Raw genomic sequence first — 25,024 nt, forward strand, 5'->3', positions numbered from 1 at the left:
GTGCACTTATAAGAACTCATATTTCCTCTTCACATGTCTCGTCCACAAGCTGATGATGTTGCTATCAGTCTTGTGGGATGAAGAAAACCAGAAAAGTACATACATAATATAGGTCAATTGTAAGTGACAAATCTACTCCATGCGGATTCATAACGACAAAGGCGCATTTTTTTCATTCCGCCTGGACTCGCAAAACATTCGCTCACCCTACCCCAAAGACATTTTTCCGCTTCTGGCAAGGACATCATACCAAGCGAAGATGACTCAGTCCTACATGGTTCGATATTTTGTTTTCCTTTCTCACAGTGGCGCGCATAGTACGCGGCTTGTCCCGTTCGCTTTCCCATCCGATTGAGACGATTTATGTTTTATTTGTTACCCCCAACCTTGGGCTCTCCTTGAATACAAGTGTTCTTATGAACAAGTTCTAATGTGAATTCCATCTATACGTGTATTTCTACTCCAACTCAAAGGCTGTCATCGTCATCGACATCGTTTGTCGGTGCCGTCCCCAAGGAACAGAATGGTTATTATTATGTCATGACTCACAGCACAGTTCACTAGTTGCAAGGATTCGTGTTACCGAAGTGTTTTATAACGAAAGATGACGTTTGCGTTCCATTGAAATTTCTTCGACATCCATAACGGTGGTCACAAAGAAGACGTGTTTTCAGTAGGAAGGACATATAGGATCATTTCAAACAGACACTTTTATATATGAATTTAAGTAGGTATGGCGCATGACGAGGGTTGTGTTTAGATGCCAATCAAAACTCACTTCCTTCAACATAAATAGATCACATGTCAATGGAAACAATTTTCGACAAGGGTAATTGCCGATCAAAGAGAATTATGTGGATGATATTCTCATGTGACGAATTAGAACGTAAGAAATGGAATTTGATGCCTGCTTGAGACTCAAGACATTCTTAAGCAAGGGTTAACGGAAATCAGCAGTGAGAGAACTGAGAAAGTAATTCAAGTTATGTGGGGTTGAGAAGTCATAACCGTTCCAACTCGACCCACTAAAACTAAATCCTACACTGTCCTGGTCTCCCTGGACCGTAATCTAAACACTACTTAAGGTGTCTATCAAGAATGGTTTCCATTTATGCTATCGCACAAGGCAGCAGCATAGCATAGTTACGGTGTACTTCGTAGATTGGACACTAGTGATACTCATGTTTCTCTTTTGAAATCCTTATTCAGATTGCTACATTTTTCCTATCGCACAAGGCAATTAAAAAACACGTGACATTTTGGATGATGTCCGAACATCATATGACACTACTTAAAAGAAGATCGCCCATAAATCAATCGGAACACATGACTCGTAGGCAGTACCGACATACTGAGCTTCTTACACTTAAAACACGTTACACACGCATGACCAAAATTATAAAGGCCAGAATGGTGGAACTCAACAATAGTGGTTTCTCCAATAAGATTCGCGCTCTCCAGGACTGTGCTACGCCATTCTGGAAATTAATCAAAATTCTAAAATCCAAGCATCAACGCTTTCCACCTTTAATCCCATTGGACAACAATGGCCCTACAGATCGTTAGCTCAGACAGTCTTGAACAGAACATTCTGAACGTCGAACTCAAACACATGAATGCTCCGTTTTCCGTTTCGAGCGGCTTTTTCTGATCTCTAATCAGTGGCTCCGACTCAGCTATTTTCCTTCGTCCTGGAAGTCAGCGGAAGTCATCCCCATCAGGAAATCTGGGAAGCACCCTTCTTCTTCAAAAAGTGATCATCCCCATAAGATTTCACTCAGAGTTATCCGATCTTTCTGAAAAGGTAATTTACCACTGCCTGGTAAGGTGGCTCAAAAACACTTTTTCACTTTTTTTGATTGGCCGCCCTCTTATTCGGTTCTATTTGAAAGTGCGGTCAAGCTAAAAAAATTGAAAAAGTGTTTTTTGAGTCACCTTACCAGGCAGTGGTGAATTACCTTTGGCTCTGGGCAAAATTTCAGCCAAATCGGTAAACGCTTGGGCGGTACTAAACTCGTTGGAAGTTTATATGCAAAAATGTATGCAGAAACATCTAAAGTGAATTGCAGTTGGACTACTCATTCAGTTCTTGTAGAATTAAATACAGAATGTTATGCTGAAAACCGCGAGAAGTTTGGAGTTTTTTAGGCAATGATATTAGCATTTTACTGGAGTGTTGTAGGGGTTGAATTTTTTTTTTTTTTTTTTTAAAGGTAAAAGAAACGAAATTCGCTCGATCCCCACTTCAGAGAAATGCCAAATGCCTCCGCCGGGCTAACATAAATCTTTTCGCGGTTTACAGCATAACATTCTGTATTAAATTATTTAAAATCTGAATGAGTATCATAGTTCTCCATCGTAAATTGTGCCTTCCAACTACAATTCGCTGTTTTTGGATGTTTCTGCACACACTTTTGCATATAAACTTCCAACGAGCACCGCCCAAACGTTGACCGATTTGGCTGAAATTTTGTCCAGAGCATCAGGGCATCAAATAGAATCGAGAAAATGAAAAAAAGTTTTTTCCATACTAATTTGAGCCACCGCCACTCAGTGCCTGGTATTCGAATCTACTAAAAATCACATAATCTTGCTCGAGGAACAGTTTGGTTTTCGGCGCGGTAGTTAAATCGTGCACCAGCTGACCCAAGTCGTCAGGCGGAACAAGTTTGCTTCCAAAACCTCCGCCATGGCCTTACTCGATGTCAAAGAAACCGTTTGACGAAGTGTTTCTAGAATTTCGGGCCCCTGCTGTTCAGCGTGTGTTATTCGTCGCGCGAGCCGGAGAAAAAATATCTACCTAGGGTGGGTGTACCAATTGTCGCCATACATAAGAACAACTATTTTTTAAAAAATAAGTAAAGGGCATGTGGGTGTACTTTATATATCAAGCGAAAGTTTTTACTTCCTGCTCCTTAGAACAGCTCTGAAAACCACAATAAAATTTGTTATAATCCTCAAAATTGATTAATCTATAATAGGAACGCATGCACCAGTTGTGACAATATTCTTAATTTTGGTTCCTTATTTGGCAAATCCCATGGTTTTCTTATGGGATTGGCCAAATAAGGACCACTAGTGCCACAACTGGTGCAAAGGACGTCAAAAATTAAGCAAAATCAATTTTTACAATTACGCTTTGCTTGTTTTGGAGGAGATCGAAGGTTTTATCGTATCATATGAATATGCTTTATCGATATGAACTTGGTTTGCGGTGGTTTGATTGGTTATTAGCATATAAAGCACTAGTGCGACAACTGGTGCTATAGCCACAACGGGTACATCTAGCCTATTTGATATTCGGCGGATAATGCGTTTGTATTGCGCTTTGATCCGGTCGAGACAACTGCGATCTTCTATGGCTTGCAGTAGCCATCGGGAAAGTAAGTGCAGTGCGTGTGTTATTCGTCGCGGGCGGAAGAAAAAAATATCTGTTTTATATTCGGCGGATAATGCGCTTGTATTGCGCTTTAATAGGGTCAAGTAAGGGCAAGTAAGTATAGAATACTGCACGTCGGTTCGGTCGTCAAAAACGCGATCCTCCACAGTTTGCATATGCCATCGGGCATGCATGGTTACTATTGCCCATGCTCGTTTTATAGACACGTCGAACGATTTTGAATCGTTGTAGTTTGTGCGGTCGGAAGGTAAATCAATAGATATGCGTTTGATCGTGTTCCTGCTCGGTGTACAGGTAGTTAGTTTGTTCTGCTTTGTGCGGCCGAATCATGGTTAGGTAAAATCACTGTGTATAAAGAATGGCACGGTCGTATCGCTTATCAGAGTGAATCCAGATCCAACGATGCCTACCAACTAACTGATAATCCTTCCTGTGGTTTTTGTGGAGACGCAGAGGTAAACACGGTCTTCAAGTAGCAAAAACCACCTACTAATATTCCTTCCCTCTTCCTAACTGACTACAAGGATGTGGCCGGCACCGTTATTGATCATTTGAATATTAGAATCACTGAAACTTGCACACTGAGAATGCTTGAACAATCCCAGTCAATCATTCAGTTGATTCTTTGTGCAATTTCACTGATTCTGGTCAATCACGGAGTAGCAACCATAGATATGTGTAGTCAGTCAAAGCTAAGCTAAGGTAAGCTAATTTCGGGCCCCTGCTGTTCATCTCCAACATGCCAGAACCTCCAGAAGGCGGCATTATGTCCATGTTAGGATATGCCAACTCTCTCGTCTACAAAGATGATCAAAGAGTTATCAGAACGCTAGTGGCAAAACTCCAATGTGGCCTGGATGTCCTGCCAAATTACCGCACCATCTGGAAGATCTCTATTAACGCGGCGAAGACCCAGGGCACCATCTTTTTCACACTCAAAATTCACCAAACATGTTCCGCCTGAGGATTGCAAAATCACCATAAATAGAACGATAGTGTAATAGGTCAATGAGGCTGACTATCTTGGCTTGACTCAGGACAGAAAGCTTGCTTTCCGGTAACTGGTAGACAAAACAGTGACGACGTGTAATGTTTTGTTGGAACTACTGTACCCGCTGATCAACCGTCGGTCGTCATTGTCCCTGAAAAATTAGCCTCTCTAATAGCACTGTTCAGATCAATTTGGTTGCAGCAACTTTTCTCGTTGCCACTGTTATTTCCTTAGGTTACACTGTATACTAGTTCTTCACACAATATTCTACCAATACGGGCATTATGCGACTTGCAAACTTGCCTGTTTATTTTCGATACGATAAAAACTTCCTATAGACATTAAACTTTGGTTCTGCCAATAAGAACTCATGAATACAATACTAGACATGCTAACAATTTACTAAGATCTAGAGCTTCAAGTAACCTTGCACAAATAAGAATATCTTTTTATGGTCCTTCGGTGTACAATGTAATTCCAGAGCGATTGAAATCAATAAACAATAAGACTTTATTCAAAACTAAACTAAAAGAATATTACAAATCCAAAATTAGTTCGTTTCTAATTTAATTTCGTGTCAGCTGCCAGTGTCTTTCTTCCTTTTATTGTGTAATTGCTTATGTTTTATGTTTTATGCTTATGTTAATAATTGCTTATGTTTTATGTTAATTATTATTTTTGATATTATTGATGTTTCAAAATCTTTAAAAATCTTATTATCAACTATTTAGGTCACTTCGACCTGGGATCCCTTCAAAGGAACATAAATAGTTCCACTGGGTAACCCTATTTGTTAAATATTGTTTGTTCATGTTCACCACTTCCTTACACACGCCAAAAAGTTTATATGTCTATTTGTGTTTATTATTTGTGAATGTTCTGAAGAGTCCACTGCCAGGGAGCTCGAAAAAATGAGCTTTTTGGTGTGGGGGTTAGCGGTGAGCCATTAAAAAAATAAAAATAAAAAAACTCCAATGTGACTGAATTTGGTCGCAAATGAGTCACAGTTACTGATAAGTGACAAGCGTGCTACTCGGGTTGCTTTCTACAAGTAAATCATCCTTGTTGTGATCCAAACAGTCACTGCAGGACTGGGAGAGCTACGCATAAAACTCATAACCTCAAATGTCCGCGGGTCCAAAACACCCCTTCCAGGACAAGAACATCCAAGGTCCACCGTCTGGCAGAGTTAAAATGCTTCACGAATGCTTTGGTGCAGACCAAGAAAAGTTTAGGGTTCATTGCTTATCCTCGGACAACGTCTTCACCTCGCCATTGCACTTCGAATTTATTAAAACCAACCATGTTCTTACAACACCTCATTCATTCATTTATTTAGTTTACATCTAAACAGATAACACTGAATCAACAATTTGACGCCACAATACACGGTTCGAGGCCGCATCTCTCCATCCTCGAATGCGCCTTACGCTCGCCAAGTCGTTTTGCAACTGGTCTGCCCACCTCGCTCGCTGCGCTCCACGTTGTCTCGTATCTACCGGATCGGAAGCGAACATCATCTTTGCAGGGTCTGCCCTCGTGCCCTTTCGGCTTGAGCTACATTCTGGAGACTGGGTTCGCCTTAGAGCTGGGCAAGCTCGTGGTTCATTCTTCTCCGCCATACACCGTCTTCTTGCACACCGTCAAAGATGGTCCTAAGCACCCGTTTCTCGAATACTCCGAGTGTTTGCAAGTCCTCCTCGAGTATTGTACATGTTTCATGTCCGTAGAGGACTACCGGTCTTATCAGCGTCTTGTACATGACATGACAGACGTCGAAAGATGATCTGGGATATCACTTTGTAGCCGGCATAAAGGATGATGATCGCTCGAAAGTTCTCACACTCCAGCTTGTCGCATTTCTTGTAGATGGGGCATATAACCCGTTCATTCCACAGTTCACGGTAGCAGTTCAGTTTCCCAGATTCTGACTATCAGTTTGTCCAGGCAAGTGACTAGCTTTCCGGGCCCATCTTGATGAGCTCAGCTCCGATATCATCCTTACCAGCTGCTTTATTGGTTTTTAGCTGTTGAATCACCCTCTTCCGGTAACGCTGCCTCGAGATGCTGCGCGTATGCAGTGGCGACATCAGGTTGCTTCAGTCGCTCTAAGTCGTACCGCGGCGGTCGTCGGTACCGAATATTGTTGATGACGGATAGCTTTGGGCGCAGTTTAACCATCAAAAGATAGTGGTCAGAGCCGATGTTAGCGCCACGATATGTCCTGACATCGATAATGTCGGAGAAGTGCCGTCCATCAATCAGAACGTGGTCGATTTGTGATTCTGTCTGGTGGTGATCTCCAGGTGTACCGATACGGAAGGCTGTGTTGGCAGTAGGTGCTGCGAATGGCCATATTCTTGGAGGCGGCGAAATCAATTAGTCGTAGGCCGTTTTCGTTCGTCAGCCGGTGAGCGCTGAACTTCCCAATAGTCGGTCTAAACTTCTCCTCTTGGCCAACCTGAGCGTTCAAATCCCCTATGATGATTTTGACGTCGTGGCTTGGTCAGCTGTCGTACTCACGTTCCAGCTACGCGTAGAATGCGTTCTTATCATCATCAATACTTCCGGAGTGTGGGCTATGGACCTTGATTATGCTGAAGTTGAAGAACCGGCCTTTGATCCTCAACCTGCACATTCTTTACACTATGAAAGCTGTTTCCAGCTCATGTGTGTTGCTGCAGCTCTGGTAGATGGTATGATTACCTCTAAACGTTCGCATTATTGATCCCTTCCAACAAACCTCCTGCAGCGTTACGATGCCGAATCCACGGTCCTTGAGCACATCGGCGAGTATGCGTGTGCTCTCGATGAAGTTGAGAGATTTGCAGTTTCACGAATCGAGTTTCCAATCGCTAGTCGCTGTGGTCTTCGCCGATGGTTCCGGTCCGTACTCTCTTGTTGATTGTTCGTTGCGTATGTTTTTTTAAAGGCTAGCTTGCAGGGGCCAAAACCCCTAAATTTCAGGAGGAGCACAGTTTCACTTAGAGTCCCTCGCTGGCACTCGGACGATGATCAGCCGCCCCTAACATGGAGAACAGACTCTGTTGTGAGCCGATTCTGACATGGAGATCAGACGCTCAGTAAGATATGCACTTCCGGAGAGGAGCAAACCCCCCTTCCCTGTTAGCATACGACCATAGTTCACATCGGGGTTGGTTACCCGATTTTCCCTAAGGTTGCTCGTATTCCGATCAGCACCGCGGGGAGGTAGGGATAGGAGTTGCTGGGTAAGAGGCTAAGGACCGCGAGATGGGGTCTATTTTATTCCTTCAGGTACGCGAAGTATCAATGGTACGCTTTACCCAGCATTTGCCGTGCCATTACAACACCTGTTACTGCCGTAATGCGCATATTTGTCCAAAGTTGGCTAGAATTCCTATGTACATGGAACTTTTATTTGAGTGACGGGGAGGCTACTCGCTTGACACGTCGCCCACCTGTCATGGCTCTGCGGTATGCGCTTGCCTCACACAGATACATCAGCCGGTGTTCCGTACGCAATTTGTTGACGTTGTTCTCAGTTTCTAGAGTCTTTGGTACTTTCTAGGATCTTTGGCCTCGTACTTGATTATGGACAACACAATGCCCACAATCAGTCTACGTGTCTGGTTCTTTACAGAATTACATTCCTAACCCTTCGATTTTTACACCAGACGAGTGCGTCAGACGTAGTATTCTATCTTACAGTGCTGGACCAATAGTCGATTTCTGTAGAACGCCCGCAGTTATTTCAAGAACATTCTATTCTGAGAGTAGCTTTTCAGGGTTTAGGGTCATTTCACCGAATGCCGTTTGGCAGAATGCTGTTTGACCATTATTTAAATTTGATTTGGTATTGAGAGTGTGAAGCGAACAATGAGATGTACCAAGTTAGAAATGAGAACTGGATTTATCAAATTCAGAAGTGAGAAATGAGAAGAAAGTAATAAAAAGTAAGTAGTGAGATGTTTGTAGCGAGCAACGAGAAGTGAGAAGTGAGTAATGGGATGTGATAAGTGTGAAGTGATAGGTGAGCGAGTAGTGAGAAATAAGAAGTGATAAGTGAGAAGTGGGAGATAATAATAGGAAAGTAGTAAGTGAGACAGGAGGATAAAGGAAAAAGGAAGGTAGAAGGTTCCTTGATGTTGAAATGTAGAATTTCTGTTTCGAAAACAGCTTGACGTATAAATCTCATCATTCATCACGACGCCCTTCGATACCACCAACCACTGTTTTTTGTTTGTCTTTCTGTTCGGATGCCATCCGGACCGCCTTGCTCAATCGTGTTTTGGACAATCCAGATGGAAATATTCACCAACATCGTTACAACGTAGAGTGAAAGATTCTATCAATCTTCGAACAGACTCAATACCTTTCTTCTCACCTTCTCAGGTGTTTACCGATCCTTCTGTGCGACGGTGGTGTTTACCGACCCATCTGTTGGATTTTACTACGATGCACGTGTTTTTTGGCTAGGCTAAAAAATAATAATAAAAATAAACATTGTCTTTCACCATTTGGGGTACAACCTTTATTCGTAACTTGTTATATATCTTCACTCTGGTTCTAGGACAAATCATGATCGTACCGAGGCACCTTCAGCATGGTCTTATTTGAAAGCTGCGTAGGTTTGGGAAGTGAAACCCATAATATTGCTTTGCCAAATCTTAAACTTGATCCGTTGTACTGTGCGGCTAATGAAGTTTTTTTTCGGCATCGAATACAATTCAAAATATATCTTTCAGAACTTCTTCAAATATTGTTTTTTGTTATATTAATATCACAATAAATTGAAGAAGAAAATTAAACTACACACTCCTTCATCACCAATACGGTATACCACATTGCTTTATCGCTACATCCCATGAACAAACTAATTCAATTAGGTTATCGCGATTTCATAAATACTCAATGAACCAGAAGAGCGTACAAATAACGACTTCTTGTTTCACCATCACCTGAATAAGGATTCCAACCACACTTTCGCTGCATGTCTGCTATCTTGCTATTCGCTTCGTTTCGGGTATTCCATTATACGAGTCAAACCATATGGGAGCTATCTTTCGGTATTTCGTGAATCTTCTTCCGCTGGCTAACATAGGACCTATCCAGCTGCTGGGTTGGGATGGTTTATCTTTCTGGAAACAGTTACCACTAGACAGGAGGACACACGATTTAGTATGATAGACTCTCCGGCGGAAACAGAGATGAACTTTTGCTGTTGCTACGTCTTTTATGCATTTCCTTTTAGCTTTTTACGCAACCAGCCGAAAAGTTATATGCTCACCATATAAGCGAATGTTTAATAGGACTATCATGTATCATTTGATGTTACTTGACGTGTTCTATTATAGTGATGTTCATCTGCGTTTGTGCATGTACCGTGTTTTCAACAATTATAAATTAGTATCTTCGCGATGAACGTTTTTTCACCTAAAAATCACGTTAATAAAATGATTAAAAATATCTCACGAGAGAAATCTAAAGCAAGAAAAAGTTAGAATTTCGTGTTGCTCAAATTGTCTAAATGTGTTTTATGTTTTCTAATGCGTTCTTTATCTTTACAAGCAACCGTTTATCAAGAGAAAAGCACTATTCCCTACAGGTGGAATTATTCTCGGGTAGTCATGTACCACACGACAAAAAATAATGCTTTATCGTTCACTTTCATCGTTACACGGAGATAATAACTCAAAATATTCAGATCTTAATAAAGTCCCTTGTATAATTTGTTTTAATTTGAATAAGTAAGTAGAATCGTTCAACAAGATTCAGAATGAACACTTTTGGTGCATGATTAATTTGCCGTCAATTTCTCTAAGTGTAAAAGCAACGAGATCAGGGCTTTTCCATCACCGTATAATCTGAACCGACTACCTACTTGAAATTCAACACCTCTTTTACATTTTCGGTGACACGTACTGATTTGATAAGGCCCGTCGCGACTTAGATGCTTCGCCGGGAAATTAAATTTCCAATGCAAATTTGTCTCAGAAATCGTAAAAGTGATTTCTACATTTTAGTAGCCTTTTGTTTTATGTTGCTCTCTAGAATAGTATAAATAAATCGCGTACTCGCCACAATGGCTGGATTACCCAGTGTGTAGTGTTAATCGAACCAAATTACTTCAACATGAGGACTATGTGGAAGCTGCTTTTGCTCGTCCAGCTAGTGATGGGGGAGCAAAACAGTTATTTCTGTATAAAAGGGTTCAAGAAAGTGCTGGAGAATGATCAGTGTGACTACTTCGCTTATGGACCACATTTTATGAGTTCCTACTGTAATTGGCAGGACCAGGCAATAAACTTTCTCTTTATTTGATCAATCCTTTCGGCCTTCTCATGTGTGTCCTTTTGCAGCTCGAATACGGTATAACTAAAACGTTTTGTTGTGGAGGTGTTTGCGCGTACTGTTTCCAGCATCTACATCCCAGTAGCAGTTCAGAAACAGCAGAAATGGAGGATGCAGAGGGAATGCAGAATTATAGCGACGAAGGAAGCTACAGTCGTTCGCGTGGGATAGAAGAAGCTGAGCTTGGACAAATTCTGGTCATTACACTTGATCGCATGATGGAAAAGTTCTTCCATAAACAAAATTTTACCAATTACCTATCGAGCACAATGGATTTCGAAGATACAGTATAGCGATAATATAATCTTGATTAAGGTTAAAAGATTATAATTAATGATTAATAATATAATCTTGATAATACAAGTCAGATATTGACAAAATCTGAATATTTCTCGTTGGTGTATTCATTATTTTAATAATAAATTTAAAATCTACACTTTTTAAATTGTATATGAATAAATGATTACTTAGTAGAGTGTCCTCTTATGGCCATATTCGAGAACGAAACTTAAGAGGTTTAGAAATATTTTTCTTTTAAAAATAACTTGAATGCATGTGGGTGGTGTTTATATGTCAAACAGAATGCTTTCCTTCATGCTCATTAGTTTACATTTCAGAACCGCATTACAATTCGTATTTCCATCTTCTTCTTCCTCTTCTTATTGGCATAACATCCCCACACTGGGACAGAGCCGCCTCGCAGCTTAGTGTTCGTTAAGCACTTCCACAGTTATTAACTGCGAGGTTTCATAGCCAGGTTACCATTTTTGCATTCGTATATCATGAGGCTTACACGATGATACTTTTATGCCCAATTTCCAATTTCCAATCCGAAAATTGTCTAGACCGGCACCGGGAATCGAACCCAGCCACCCTCAGCGCCCACATTAAGCGCCCTCAGGTTCTCTTCAACTGCAAAAAGCCATCGTGTACGCGGCCATCCACGAAGCCTGCGGCCTCTTCCGGGTTCTCTACTAAATATTATCTTCGCTTGACGTTCTTCCGGAATACGAATAACGTCACCAGCCCACCGTAGTCTGCCGTGTTGTATAAGCGTTACAATATCCAGCCCTTTATATACCTGGTACAATTCGTGATTCATGCGACGCCGCCAGATACCGTTCTCTTGTTTACCGCCGAGTATTGTCCGCAGCACCTCACGCTCAAACACTCCGAAAGCTCTCCGATCAGCCTCCTTTAACATTCATGGCCGTGTTGCGTAACCAAGCAGTGGACTGTAAAACTGCTGCTAGCAAAGCGAACGATGATAAACTAATCCATGTAGCGGGTTGCTAATTATCCACCAGGTGGCAGCCGTGCCACTAGCGAAGGGCGTGCGTGCCCACGCAGCAATTCCTTTGCGGCCCAGGTGCCGAGAGCGATGCGATGCGAGCGAAGAAAATTATTCTTAATTAACTCAGGTCCTAACAAGGACCGATTTCAGGAACGCCAAAAACTGCACCGCGGACCAAGTGAGGGATCAGCCAGAATGGAAGCAACACAAAAAAGTTTTAACTGAACATTTTTATTCCTCTTTGTTACAAATGGTTTTCTTCTCTTCTTCTTCTTGTTATGATGATTACTGTACGATGAATCGAAACGAACTGACGAACTGACACGCGATGGAGCTCTCGTTATATACTCGCACTGTCTGACTTGTCGAACGCAGCATACTACTTAGGGGCGTGGCTTATGATGGTTGGTGTTGTTGCTTGTAGTGATGTTTCCTCCGATTCCACTTCAGTGCGCTGACGCGGAACTGAACATACTCCCGCCGCAGCAAAGAAGTTGCTGTGTTGATCATCCTTGTCGTCGATCGGTGTGTTGTCCAGAATTGGTAGTGGCGCTAGTTTATGGATCGGTCTTTTGTAGATATGGTCACCAACGCGGACGTCCACAACACGAACTAAGCCGTCAGAACCCGGGTAGGTTCGAACAACTCGACCAATCTTCCACTGTTGAGTTGGAACTTTATCTTCTTTCAAGAGGACGACAGTATCAATAGCCACGTTAACCTTTTTTCTAGTCCACTTTCCTCTGGACTGGAGCTCTACCAAATACTCGTGAGACCAGCGTTTCCAAAAATGCTGTCTCAGCTGCTGGATGTGTTGCCAACGGTGTAAACGATTTATGGGAATATCGGAATAGGAGGGTTCAGGAATGGCTGTTAAGGGTCTGCCAATAATTAGATGCCCGGGGGTCAAAACTTCAGGGTCATTTGGGTCGCAAGAATGGGAATAAAGGGGTCTTGAATTGAGAATTGCTTCAATTTGACACAAAAGAGTCGCAAATTCCATAATCGTAAAATTTACTGATTGATAGACGCGATTCAGGATAGTTTTAACGCTTTTTACTCCCGCCTCCCACAAACCTCCGAAGTGAGGCGCATTTGGAGGAATGGTTGTCCACTTTATTTCGTTAACCTGGCAGAAAATAGCAATCTTGTTATTGGTGACATCAGATTGAAACAGTCTATAGAGTTCGTGCAGTGCCGATTTTGCACCGATAAAATTAGTACCGTTGTCGCTATATATTTCTTCTGGAACTCCTCTTCGCGAGACAAATCGTTGAAGTGCCGCAAGAAATCCATCCGTCGAAAGATCTTCGACTGCTTCCAGGTGTATGCTTTTGGATACCATGCAGACAAACAGACAAATATATCCTTTCACGGGAGTCGCTTTTCTGGCCGTTTGTTTAACGTAGATAGGTCCAGCATAATCGATCCCAACCTTCGAGAATGGTGGAGCCACGTTGATGCGACATGAAGGTAGGTCGCCCATGAACTGGTTGGCTAGTCTTGGGTTCATTTTGAAGCAGGTAATACAGTTTCGTGTCACCAAACGCACGGTCGATCTCGCGTTTAATAACCAATACATTTGCCTAAGCGCGGCAATCACACAGTTAGGCCCAGCGTGTAGCTTCTCTCTGTGAATGTCGGCTATCAGTGCCCGCGTGACCGGATGCTTATTCGGTAGAATCCATTGATGTCTTGCATCGTCGGAAAGAGAAGAGTGTCGAATTCTGCCACCAACGCGCAGGATGTCGTCGCTGTCGAGATACGGATTAAGGTTTCCAATTCGCTTACATGGTTTACCGTGCCGGATGCGGTCAATTTCATCGGGTAGCTCTTGCCTTTGAATCGATCGTATGATTCGTTTAGTCGCTTCTCGTAACTCGTTAATTGATGGATGCTTGGTAAGATTCCTGTGTTCAGGTTTGGACCTGGTATTAGAACAAAAACGTATAACGTAAGCCACAACTCTTTGCATTTTACGAAATGAGTTCGTTTTTTCAAAAATCGGGAGGGTTCCATCTTGAACCGCTACATTAGCAATCGTCTGTGGCTTAAGCTCTGGAATTTCGCTTTCATTCATCGCTTCTGGTGTTTCTTCTATATACTCAGCCTTTCGAAGAAATGATGGTCCGTTCCACCACAAACTGCTTTTTGACAAGGCTGCTGAAGTCATTCCACGCGACACTATATCAGCAGGGTTGTCAGCTGACCGCACGTATTTCCACACAAAGTTGCCTTGGGATTTTATCTCCGAGACTCGATTTTTGACGAATATCTGCAGTCTGTCGAGAGACTTGTTAATCCAAGCTAGTACCACTTGACTATCGCTCCAAAGAACTACGGAATATGCTCCAATTCCATCGCAGAAATAACTTTGCTTGCCAATCGATGTAACAGCAGTGCAGCCATTAGTTCTTTCCTGGGAATTGTAAGCGGTGTAATTGGGCAGACCTTTGATTTACTCGTTACCAAACTCATAGTTGCAGTGCCGTCAGCATGCAAGGACCGTATGTAGATACATGCGCCGTAGGCTGCATTCGATGCGTCGGAAAATCCGTGAATTTCAATCGTAACTGCGCCATCCACAAACACCCGTCTAGGGATCCGAAATTGCCCGTCTGAAGGTAAAGCAGCTAAAATGTCTTCCACAGTTGCGCAAGATCTTCATCCACCTTATCGTCCCAGTCCAACTTCCGCTTCCAAACTTCTTGCATTAGAATTTTCGCAAGAACAATAACGGAGATAGCAATCCAAGAGGATCAAACAGTCTTGCTATCATTGATAGAATCTGACGCTTTGTTGGGTTTGCTGTAGTACAATCTGGCTGTGAAATGAAGATAAGCATGTCATCATTGGGATCCCACATCAGTCCTAATGCTTTGATCACTTCATTTGCGACAGTGCCTTCGATGTTTACCAACTTGTCCAAATCTTCATTAGGAAGATGCTTTAGAAAATGACTGTCGTTAGCTGCCCATTTGTGTAAGTGAAATCCGCCGAGTTTGAGAAGAGAAATCAGCTCCTTCTGAAGATTCATAACTTCCTCTAGATCATCTCCACCAAACAGTACATTGTCCACGTAAAAGCCTTTCTTACCACTTCAGCAGCTCGAGGGTGTGATCTCTCGTCATCTCGCGCTAATTGATCCAGAGCTCTTATGGCCAAGAACGGAGCGGCTGCCATTCCGTATGTGACGGTTTGCAATTCCAATACTCGAATCGGATCCTTTTGAGACTTTCGCCAGAATATTCGTTGCAGTGGAGTGTGGCAACTTGCAATCAGTATTTGCCGATACATTTTCTCAATGTCGGCGCTTAGAACGTATCGATGCTTCCGAAACATCAGGATGATCATTTGCAGATCTGGCTGGATTGTTGGACCAACCATCATCTCATCGTTTAAAGACTTTCCAAAAACTTTCGCTGACGCGTCAAACACAACACGGCACTTTGTTGTAGTGTTCGATGGTCTAAGTACCGCATGGTGGGGCAGATACCATTTAAGGATGCCTTCGGAATCCTGTTCCTCATTTATCTCTTTACAGTGTCCCAGATGTTCATACTCCTCCATGAATTGGTCATACTGTTCCTTTACTTCTGGCTGCTTGAATAATTTAGACTCCATTGCGTGAAATCGTCTTAATGCCATCTGACGCGAATCGCTTAGCTGTTTACAGGTTTCCCGCAAAGGCAGTTGAACTACATATCGACCTTCGGAGGTACGACGGAATGTAGACTGAAAATGGGCCTCGCACTCTTCAGCCTCGGATGGTACGTTTTGTTCTATATCCACACTCTCCAATTTCCAGAAACGCTGAATTTGTTCACTCAATTGATCTGACGACGATATTGCGGTGTGTGAGAAAGCGACAGATCCAGATATCAATTCGCCAGTGATTTTTCCTCCAACAAGCCATCCAAAGTGTGAGTCCAGGAGAATCGGAAGGTTCTCTGATAGTTTGACTCGTCCGGGCTTCATCAGGTCGTTGAACCACTCCATCCCGATCAATAAATCCACTTGACCAGGTTTGTAGAATGTGGGGTCTGCCAAGAGTATCCCAGACGGAATGTTCCACGAAGCAATATCGATTTCAAAAGTCGGCAAAATTCCGGTGATCTTACGAGAAACCAAGCAATCCAATTCTATTTTGAAGCTGCTATACCTGGAGAAGACTCGAATCCATGCCTTATGTCGTACGTTGGACTTGATGTTGCTAACCCCGGTGATTGATATATTCGCTTCTTCCTTCTGCAGTCCTAGCTTGTTGGCCATTGACTCTGAGATGAAATTAATCTGCGAGCCGCTATCTAGGAGTGCTCGACATGTATGCGGCTGCCCATGCTTATCCAAGACAATCACTTGTGCTGTGAGAAGCAACACCTGCTGCGCTGGGTTCCCACACGTATTAGAGTATGCGGCAGTGACTTCGTTAGTGTTTGATGAACCTTCTTCTGGATTTACTGTTGTTTTTGTCGATGAATGCTGTTGCTGATGCATAGGAACTTGCTGTATTTTACCCATGTCCGATGAACGAGATCCTTCTCCATGAAGTAGAGTGTGGTGTTTTCGCTGACACTTTGAACACGATTTCGATGAAGGACAATTTACTCCACGATGGCCTCGCCTTAAGCAGTTGAAACAAACCTGCTTGTCACGCACTAGTTTAAGCCGGTCTTGGATCGTTAATTCGTAGAACTTAGGGCACTTGAAAGCAAAATGATCACCATCACAGAACTCACAGCTAATTGACACGGTTGCTGTATTCACTCGCGAATTCGATTGCTTATTCGACACTGGTTTCCCTTTAAGCGACGTTTGGTTTGACTGTTTTGATTGCTATTGACAGTGGACAACTGGCATCTTTCAAGAATGGAAATGCGATTTTTCAAAATGCTATTGTGTCATCATAGCTTGGAAGTTCCCCATGTTCCATAGTAGATTCCCATGCTCTCTTGCTCTCGTTGTCTAGAGCATTGGTAAGGATGTGTACGATAATCAATTCGGACACTCCAGTAAAGTCTTGCCCCAAAAATTTTAAATTTTCGACGTGACCCACACAAGTATCGACCAGGTTTCGAAGTTCACAATGACCCTCTTTGAACAATCTTTTAATATTTAGCAGCCCAGAAATATGAAGATCAACCATGCGCCTTTTATCCTCGAACCTCTCTTCTAGTATTTCCCATGCACGGTCGTAATTACCATCAGATATGGTTTTCGCATCAATGAGACCGGCAGCATTCCCAATCAATGATTTTTCTAAATGGTAGAGCTTTATTCGCGGCGGTTCATTCGACTTGTCCACCACATCCTTAAACATAATTTTAAACTTCTCCCACTGCTCGTATTTACCATCAAAGGTAGGGATGGCACGAGGAAGCGATTGCTGTACAACCAACGGTTGCTGAATTGCATGTTGGTTAACAGAAGTTTGAGAGTTGGGCGTGGTAGAATTCTCGAGCCAGGTTTCGAGAAAAACTGATACTATTTCGTGTACTGTTTCAAATTCCTCGTACTTACTATTTTGATCCTCTCTCATTTCCGGCGCCACCACCGCCACGATTCGTTCGTGGTAGTTGTGAAATTCGTTGTATGCAGCCTCCAGTCTCTTCATGTACACCTTCACTTGTGGCAGCGTAAGCGCTGTTGCCTCCATCTTCTCCAATGTGTTCTTCATGCGAGTGATCTTCCCTTTTGACAATCCTCGAAGATTCACCAGAGTATCATAGTCTTCCATTTCAACACTATCACGGCCAGCGGCACCGCCAGTGCCTCCCGCCGCACCACCAGTTGTTTTTAGAGGAGTTCTTTTCATTGTTTTTTTTTTTTGTTTTACTTTGTTTCACCAATTCACAGTATTTTCACTTTTCCAACTTGCACTGTCTTTTTCCACCTTTACTTTTTGCTTCCAACTAGCCAACCCACTCACTCGACTCCAGGGCACACATTGATGGCAGTAATCGATGACCAAATCCAATATCCAAAAAAAGGTCCAATCCGGTTCGCACGGACCAAATGTTGCGTAACCAAGCAGTGGACTGTAAAACTGCTGCTAGCAAAGCGAACGATGATAACCAATCCATGTAGCGGGTTGCTAATTATCCACCAGGTGGCAGCCGTGCCACTAGCGAAGGGCGTGCGTGCCCACGCAGCAATTCCTTTGCGGCCCAGGTGCCGAGAGCGATGCGATGCGAGCGAAGAAAATTATTCTTAATTAACTCAGGTCCTAACAAGGACCGATTTCAGGAACGCCAAAACTGCACCGCGGACCAAGTGAGGGATCAGCCAGAATGGAAGCAACACAAAAGTTTTAACTGAACATTTTATTCCTCTTTGTTACAAATGGTTTTCTTCTCTTCTTCTTCTTGTTATGATGATTACTGTACGATGAATCGAAACGAACTGACGAACTGACACGCGATGGAGCTCTCGTTATATACTCGCACTGTCTGACTTGTCGAACGCAGCATACTACTTAGGGGCGTGGCTTATGATGGTTGGTGTTGTTGCTTGTAGTGATGTTTCCTCCGATTCCACTTCAGTGCGCTGACGCGGAACTGAACAGGCCGTATAAAGCCACCGGAAGAATCAGAGTAGTATACAGCGCGAGTTTTGTTTTCGTTTGCAGACTACGGGACATAAGCTGGTTACGAAGTTCGTAATAAGCCCTATTTGCAGCTGCAAGACGCCTTTTCACCTCGTGGGTAACATCGTTATCGCACGTCACTAATGTTCCAAGATACACAAATTCTTCCACCACTTCAAAATGTTCACCATCCAGCACCATTTCACTACCACCACCACTAATGAACCCACGTTGATTGCCAGCGACCGTATACTTCGTTTTGCTGGTATTGATCGTGAATCCAATCCTCGCTGTCTCCCTCTTAAAAGGCACAAAAGTCTCTTCCACGGCACGGCGATCAATTCCGATAATATCGATAACGTCCGCAAAACCCAGGAGCATATGCGATCTTGTGATGATGGTACCGCTTCTTTGCACGCCAGCTCTCCTAATCGCTCCCTCGAGCGCTATATTGAACAGTGGATTCGAGAGTGCATCACCCTGCTTTAATTCATCTAAGGTGAAAACAAAGGTGAAACAAATGACGTCGATATTTCATGCGCAACCCTTACACTTGATTTCGATCCGTCCAACGCTATACGAATCAGCCGTATCAGTTTCGCCGGAAAACAATGTTCAAGCATAATTTGCCATAATTCATTCCGTTTCACTGAATCGTACGCCGCCTTGAAATCAATAAACAGATGATGTGTCTGCAAGTTGTACTCCCGGAATTTATCAAGGATTTGTCTCAGGGTAAACATTTGATCCGTCGTTGATCGACCCTCACGAAAACCTGTATTCGCCGACGAAGGAGTCTTCAAGCGGTCTCAATCTGTTGAACAGAATACGGGACATAATTTTGTACGCCGAATTAAGGAGGGTTATTCCTCGGTAATTGGTGCACTCCAGTCTGTGCCCTTTCTTAAAGAGAGGGCATATGAGGCCGTCCAACCAGCTAGCAGGCATTTTCTCGTCTACCCATATTTTCGACATAATATGGTGCAGAACTTCATAAAGCTGCCATGTTTGAGAAGTTCAGCAGGGAGCTGGTCCTTCCCCGCAGCCTTATTGTTTTTTAGCTCTTTAACAGCTTTTTAACCTCATCTAGTGTAGGTGACTCCACAGCTTGTCCATCGTCGCCAATATTTATTCTGTTCACCGATGAACCGTCACTTCCACTATTCAACAAAGTCTCGAAGTGTTGCTTCCACCTGGCAACCACTTCGGTTTTATCTGTCAGCAAATTCCCTTGTTGGTCGTTGCACATGACGGGAGATGGCGCTGTCTTTCTCCGCACGCCATTGTCAAACTCATAAAACCTCCGCATATCGTTCTGCTCCATTTTTTTCCTGCGCCTCACTAATAACTTGTTCTTCGTACTCTTGTTTTCCTGCGGTGGGTTCGTTTTTCGGCTGCTCCTGCTTCCTTGTACCGATCGGGTACCCGACACCAACATTCGGCTTCTAACAACGTTCTTCTCGTCTGTCACTCTCTGATACTCCACATCGAACCAACCCGTCCTGCGTCGCCTCTGTGCAGTGCCTACCACTTCTCGTGCTGTTGTGCTCACCGCTCCATGGATCGACTCCCATAGATCGTTGATGTTGTCGCTAACTTTGATTGCACTTATCCGGTACTCAGCCGATACTCCTTCCGCCGACAATCGCTGGATATTGTAACGCATCGTTCGCTGTGATCTTTCGTTCGATACAGACTTGCAACTCCCGCAGTCGAATTCAGCTGCACGGAATGAATATAACTTCGCACGATGTGACTTTGATGTAATCAACGCTAGATTAACTGCATTGGACTGGACGTCTTTATCAAACTTCGAAACGGTGGACGATGCTGTGACTGTTTTTTATGACAATGTTTACCAAGTAATTCGTGACAATGTCCCGCTGAAAACCCGAAGAAAGTCTACAAAATGCCAACAACCATGGTGGAACCCGCAGCTGCGCAGACTACGGAACCGTCTACGCAAAGCCCGTAAACGTTATTTTCGTTCCAGGACGACTGAGAATAAGTATGCTGTTCAACATGCGGAAGCTGAGTATAACAGCGTGCATGAAGTTCGTTTTCGTGAGTATATTGAACAAATGCAACGGAACCTCAAAAAGAACCCTTCATCGTTCGGGTCTTTTGTGAATACTCGCAAAATGTCAACTGGTATTCCGAATAACGTCTTCTATGGTAATCATAATTCTTCCGCCGACAACACTTCTGCAAATCTGTTTGCTGAGTTCTTTCACAGTGTGTTTGAGTCAGACTACCATTCACCGCCACAACATTATTTAGATGAGTTACGAAGCTTCAACATCCATCTACCGCAGCTAAACCTCAGTTTTGACACGGTTTTTAACGCTCTTAATGCAGTTGACGTTTCGAAGGGACCTGGTCCAGATCAGATTCCACCGTCGTTCATAAAGAACTGTGCAGCCTCGCTGGCTGTCCCAGCCCTGACAATTTTCAACCGATCACTCGCGGATGGCGTGTTCCCTGATGCCTGGAAGCACGCATCAATTACACCGATCTTCAAATCCGGCAACATACATAGCGTGGAAAATTATCGACCCATTTCGATCCTGAACTGTTTGTCCAAAGTACTAGAAAGACTGTTGCATGACAAGCTTTATCCAGCCGTTAAATCCGTTATATCTGAATTCCAGCATGGATTCATGCAAAAACGTTCGACGATCTCTAATTTGATGAGCTTCACCAGCTTCAGTGAGCTTCAGTGTTATTGGATGCATCGAGAAGCGGCAACAAGTAGATGCTGTGTATATTGACTTTTCGAAAGCATTTGATAAAGTTCCGCATGATCTTGCTATTTTGAAACTGAACCGTCTTGGTCTACCGTCGTGGATCGTCAACTGGATTCATTCGTACTTGACTTCAAGAAAAGCCTTCGTCAAGGTTCGTGACGCCAGTTCCGATGAATTCGAGATTCAGTCTGGCGTTCCACAAGGGAGTCACCGACCTTTAATTTTTGCGCTATTTATCAACGACGTTTGCGATCAGCTACACTCGTGCAAGCTGCTTTTTGCGGATGACCTGAAAATTTACCGAGTCGTGAAGTCAGCTTTAGATTGCTGTGCACTTCAAGCCGACATTGTGCGCTTATCATCGTGGTGTCAGATAAACGGAATGCAAGCCAACGCTACCAAATGCAGAATCATTACTTTTTCCCGTGTTCACTCACCAATCAGATTTGACCATTCGATGGACAAGTCATCGCTTATGAGAGTTAACTCCATAAAGGATCTTGGCCTTACCTTGGACAGTAAGCTTCGGTTCAACGAGCACATCTCAAAGACAATCTCCAAAGCCAACACTATGCTTGGCTTCCTGCGCCGCAACTCTGCACAATTCGATGATGTTTATGCTCTGAAAACATTATACTGCTCATTGGTCCGAAGCATTCTTGAGTACGGAGTTCAAATATGGGCTCCTTACCATGCGATTCATGCATCACGCATAGAAAGCATCCAGAAACGTTTCGTCAGATTCGCATTACGACAGCTGCCATGGACCAATCCCTATAACCTGCCACCGTATGAGCACAGATGTACGCTCATTGGCTTGCAAACACTCTCCAAACGCCGAACGTATTTACAACGACTTTATATTTTTGACATGATCCGTGATAACATTGACTGCAGTAGCGTGCTCCGGGAAATCAACTTCCACGCACCTAGCAGCCGATTACGCAATCCCCAATTGCTTTGGACCCCGGCGCACCGAACTGCTTACGGTTACAATAATCCACTTGACAGATGTTGTAGATTGTTTAACGATGTATGTGATATGTTTGATTATAATGTTAGTAAGCTTGTCTTCAAAAATAGGATTAAGATACTGTAGTCTGTGTGGTTTTGAACCAAAGATGAAATAAATAAATAAAGATGGTACTAAGTTGGAATGGCTTGGAATGATTATTAGAAGCAGTATACATAAAAATGCAGCAATGGACAGTTAGTGAGGTGCAGTAGACATTAAATAGTTTCTATCAAAAAGATAGGAGAAACGTATCTCGGAAAGTTGGCCATGATACTTAAATGTAAGTTGATTGAAATATTATGCATTTCATTCTTATAAATTAAGAATTAAATTTCAGTTTTGAAGCTGTCTTAAATCTAGCTGCTATCGAGAGAGTTTCACGGGATCCGAGAAAATACGTCCCTAACATATATTATTGAATGAATTAGTATTCAACAAGTTGTAAAGCAGCTGCACATTTAAAAGGCAAAATATTAAAATAAACACAGAAAAAAATAATGAAAAATAAACAGCGCGTAAAACTTGACATGCGGAAATTTACGTTATTCTTCGCTGAAATGGTCCTCTTCCTAGCAAGATTGCTTACAACTTGTGTACAATATTGACGATTCACGTCAAACATTGTAGGGGAAGGGGGGGCAATATGCCCTAGCTAAGCAAACACTGCTCTATTGTCTTATTTGTAACGCTATTCATGGGGATTTTTACATTATGCATCAGTTAAACAAGATAGCTAGTTGATGCCATTCAAAAATTGTCAAAAATCTCAATCATATTGATAATATTTACATTTCAAAAAAGTGGCGATATTCTGTTGCCGGAAAACTCATGAGGCAAAACGCCTTGTTTCTTCAAAATGTGGAAATTTTCGGTTTTTCCGACCTTCCCATGCACTTTTTTGAAACTTTCTTCGCCTATACTACATAATTTTAGATCTAGTTTTGTTACGGACATCTTAATGACGGTAAATATGAGGGAAACCACAAAAGGCGTTTTGCATCGGGGGGCGTTTTGGGGCCTCTTCCCCTATACATTTAGGCTGTATCCCGTGTGGAATTACGCCAAGAATGGTGTTCCATTTATGTGCATGATTTTTGGCGTAAGTTTCAGAGGATTTTTCTATCTGTGAACTTACTATCAGATTCGGTATTATTGGCGTTCGTATTTTCTTTTAACTTATGGTTACATTTCGTGATAAACATTTTTTTGCCTGGCTCAACGTAAAAAAAATATAAATTTGAAACAGCGTATTTGCTTTTCATCTTTTAATGTTGCATACGATTAAACAAAGAACCGACTTAGAATCTCGTTTTGGTTGTCCAGTTTCATGATGAACCTCGTCACCGAAGTATTATTTATGGTATTAGCATGCTATAAAGGGAGGAAGCATTGTCATTGAAGAAGAAGAAGAATAAGAAGAAGCCCTGGTGGAATGCTAAACTTCTTAACCTGCGCAACAGATTTAGAAGAGCGCACAAAAAAGTATCTAACAAGACAGACAAGAATAGGAATTTGCTTTGACTGGTGCAATCTTCATATAACGAGCTTCTTGCCTCTCGCTACCGTTGACACCTGGATAACTAGGAAATACTTGGAAACCCAAACCTCCGCGGAAGATACATTTGTTTCATATCTACCTCATAGTTTCCATTTATATTTGCAAAACAATGTTTGTACTGAAATTCTCTTTTCTTAAAATCCCTGTAACTTTTGAATTTATGTATGAATTATTTTTCTTATTGACATTACATCCCCACTAGAACATTGCCGCCTCGCAGCTTAGTGTTATTCAGCACTTCTCCAGTTATTAACTGCAAGGTTTCTAAGCCAAGTTACCATTTTTGCATTCGTATATCATGAAGCTAACACAATAACACTTTTGTGCCCAGGGAAGTCGAGAAAATTTCCAGCCCAAAAATTTCCTAGACCGGACCGGGAATCGAACCCAGATACCTTCAGCATGATCTTGCTTTGTAGCTGCGCATCAAACATTTACAGAAAAATCAAGATGTATTTAAAAAGCTGAGGAAATTAGGGTGGACCGAGAAATTGATAATAATCAACCGTGTAAAAAGTGTCCCCAGTATACGCTGTACAATTGTCTCGCGTGATTCAATAACTTTTCTTAACACGTGGGGTTCGTAATGATCTTTCGAAATTGTCAATGGTATGTTGAGGTTATCATTACGATGAATTTAGAACAGTTCTATCTTAAATTGTATAGGGGGAATGACGGCTTTGGCAGGTTTTGTTCTATTATTGGCAGGGGGTTTTTTATGACTGACTAGGCTCAAATTTGGCCTTAACATTCTTTGCATATCAAAGAATATTGTGGCCAAATTTCATAAAATTTGGTCGACAAAAACCCCCCCAATAATAGAACAAAACCTGCCAAAGCCGTCTTTCCCCCTATTACAATATTTTAGAAAAAAAGGTCACATTGCAAATCAATAAATGTTTGCATATTGAAGCTAGGGTTCAGTTATTCCTTCCGGGCTGGGCGATATAGTAATATCGCTGAATAATGCAAACAAAGAACGAAATCAATAAGCATTCCATCGACCACGCAAGAACATATTCTGTTGCAGGCAGTACCCACAGTAACATCATGTCGATAAATGGTATACCTGTTCCCCACCGAGTCCTAAACATGGAGCA

General features: G+C 42.6%; 3 protein-coding genes across 9 annotated transcripts in view; 2 read left to right on the plus strand and 1 right to left on the minus strand.

Annotated features, from left to right (window-relative positions):
• LOC134205953 (uncharacterized) overlaps nt 1–9,561 on the minus strand; it is a 42,633-nt gene extending 33,072 nt beyond the window's left edge. The window contains exon 1 of the mRNA XM_062681660.1: nt 9,332–9,561. Coding sequence (XP_062537644.1) covers nt 9,332–9,365 — 34 coding nt within the window. The 5' untranslated portion in view covers nt 9,366–9,561. The remainder of the gene's footprint in view (nt 1–9,331) is intronic.
• The window catches only part of LOC134205075 (tubby-related protein 4), a 220,251-nt gene that overhangs the window by 139,671 nt on the left and 55,556 nt on the right, over nt 1–25,024 (plus strand). The gene's annotated exons all lie outside the window — the stretch shown is intronic.
• Nucleotides 10,468–11,035, plus strand: LOC134205942 (uncharacterized). The gene is made up of 2 exons (XM_062681648.1): nt 10,468–10,670; nt 10,733–11,035. Exons 1-2 carry the CDS (start codon nt 10,506–10,508, stop codon nt 11,015–11,017), a joined length of 450 nt encoding a protein of 149 aa, XP_062537632.1. The 5' UTR covers nt 10,468–10,505; the 3' UTR covers nt 11,018–11,035.

Source organism: Armigeres subalbatus, chromosome 1 (assembly GCF_024139115.2).
Source record: "Armigeres subalbatus isolate Guangzhou_Male chromosome 1, GZ_Asu_2, whole genome shotgun sequence".
NCBI lineage: Eukaryota > Metazoa > Arthropoda > Insecta > Diptera > Culicidae > Armigeres > Armigeres subalbatus.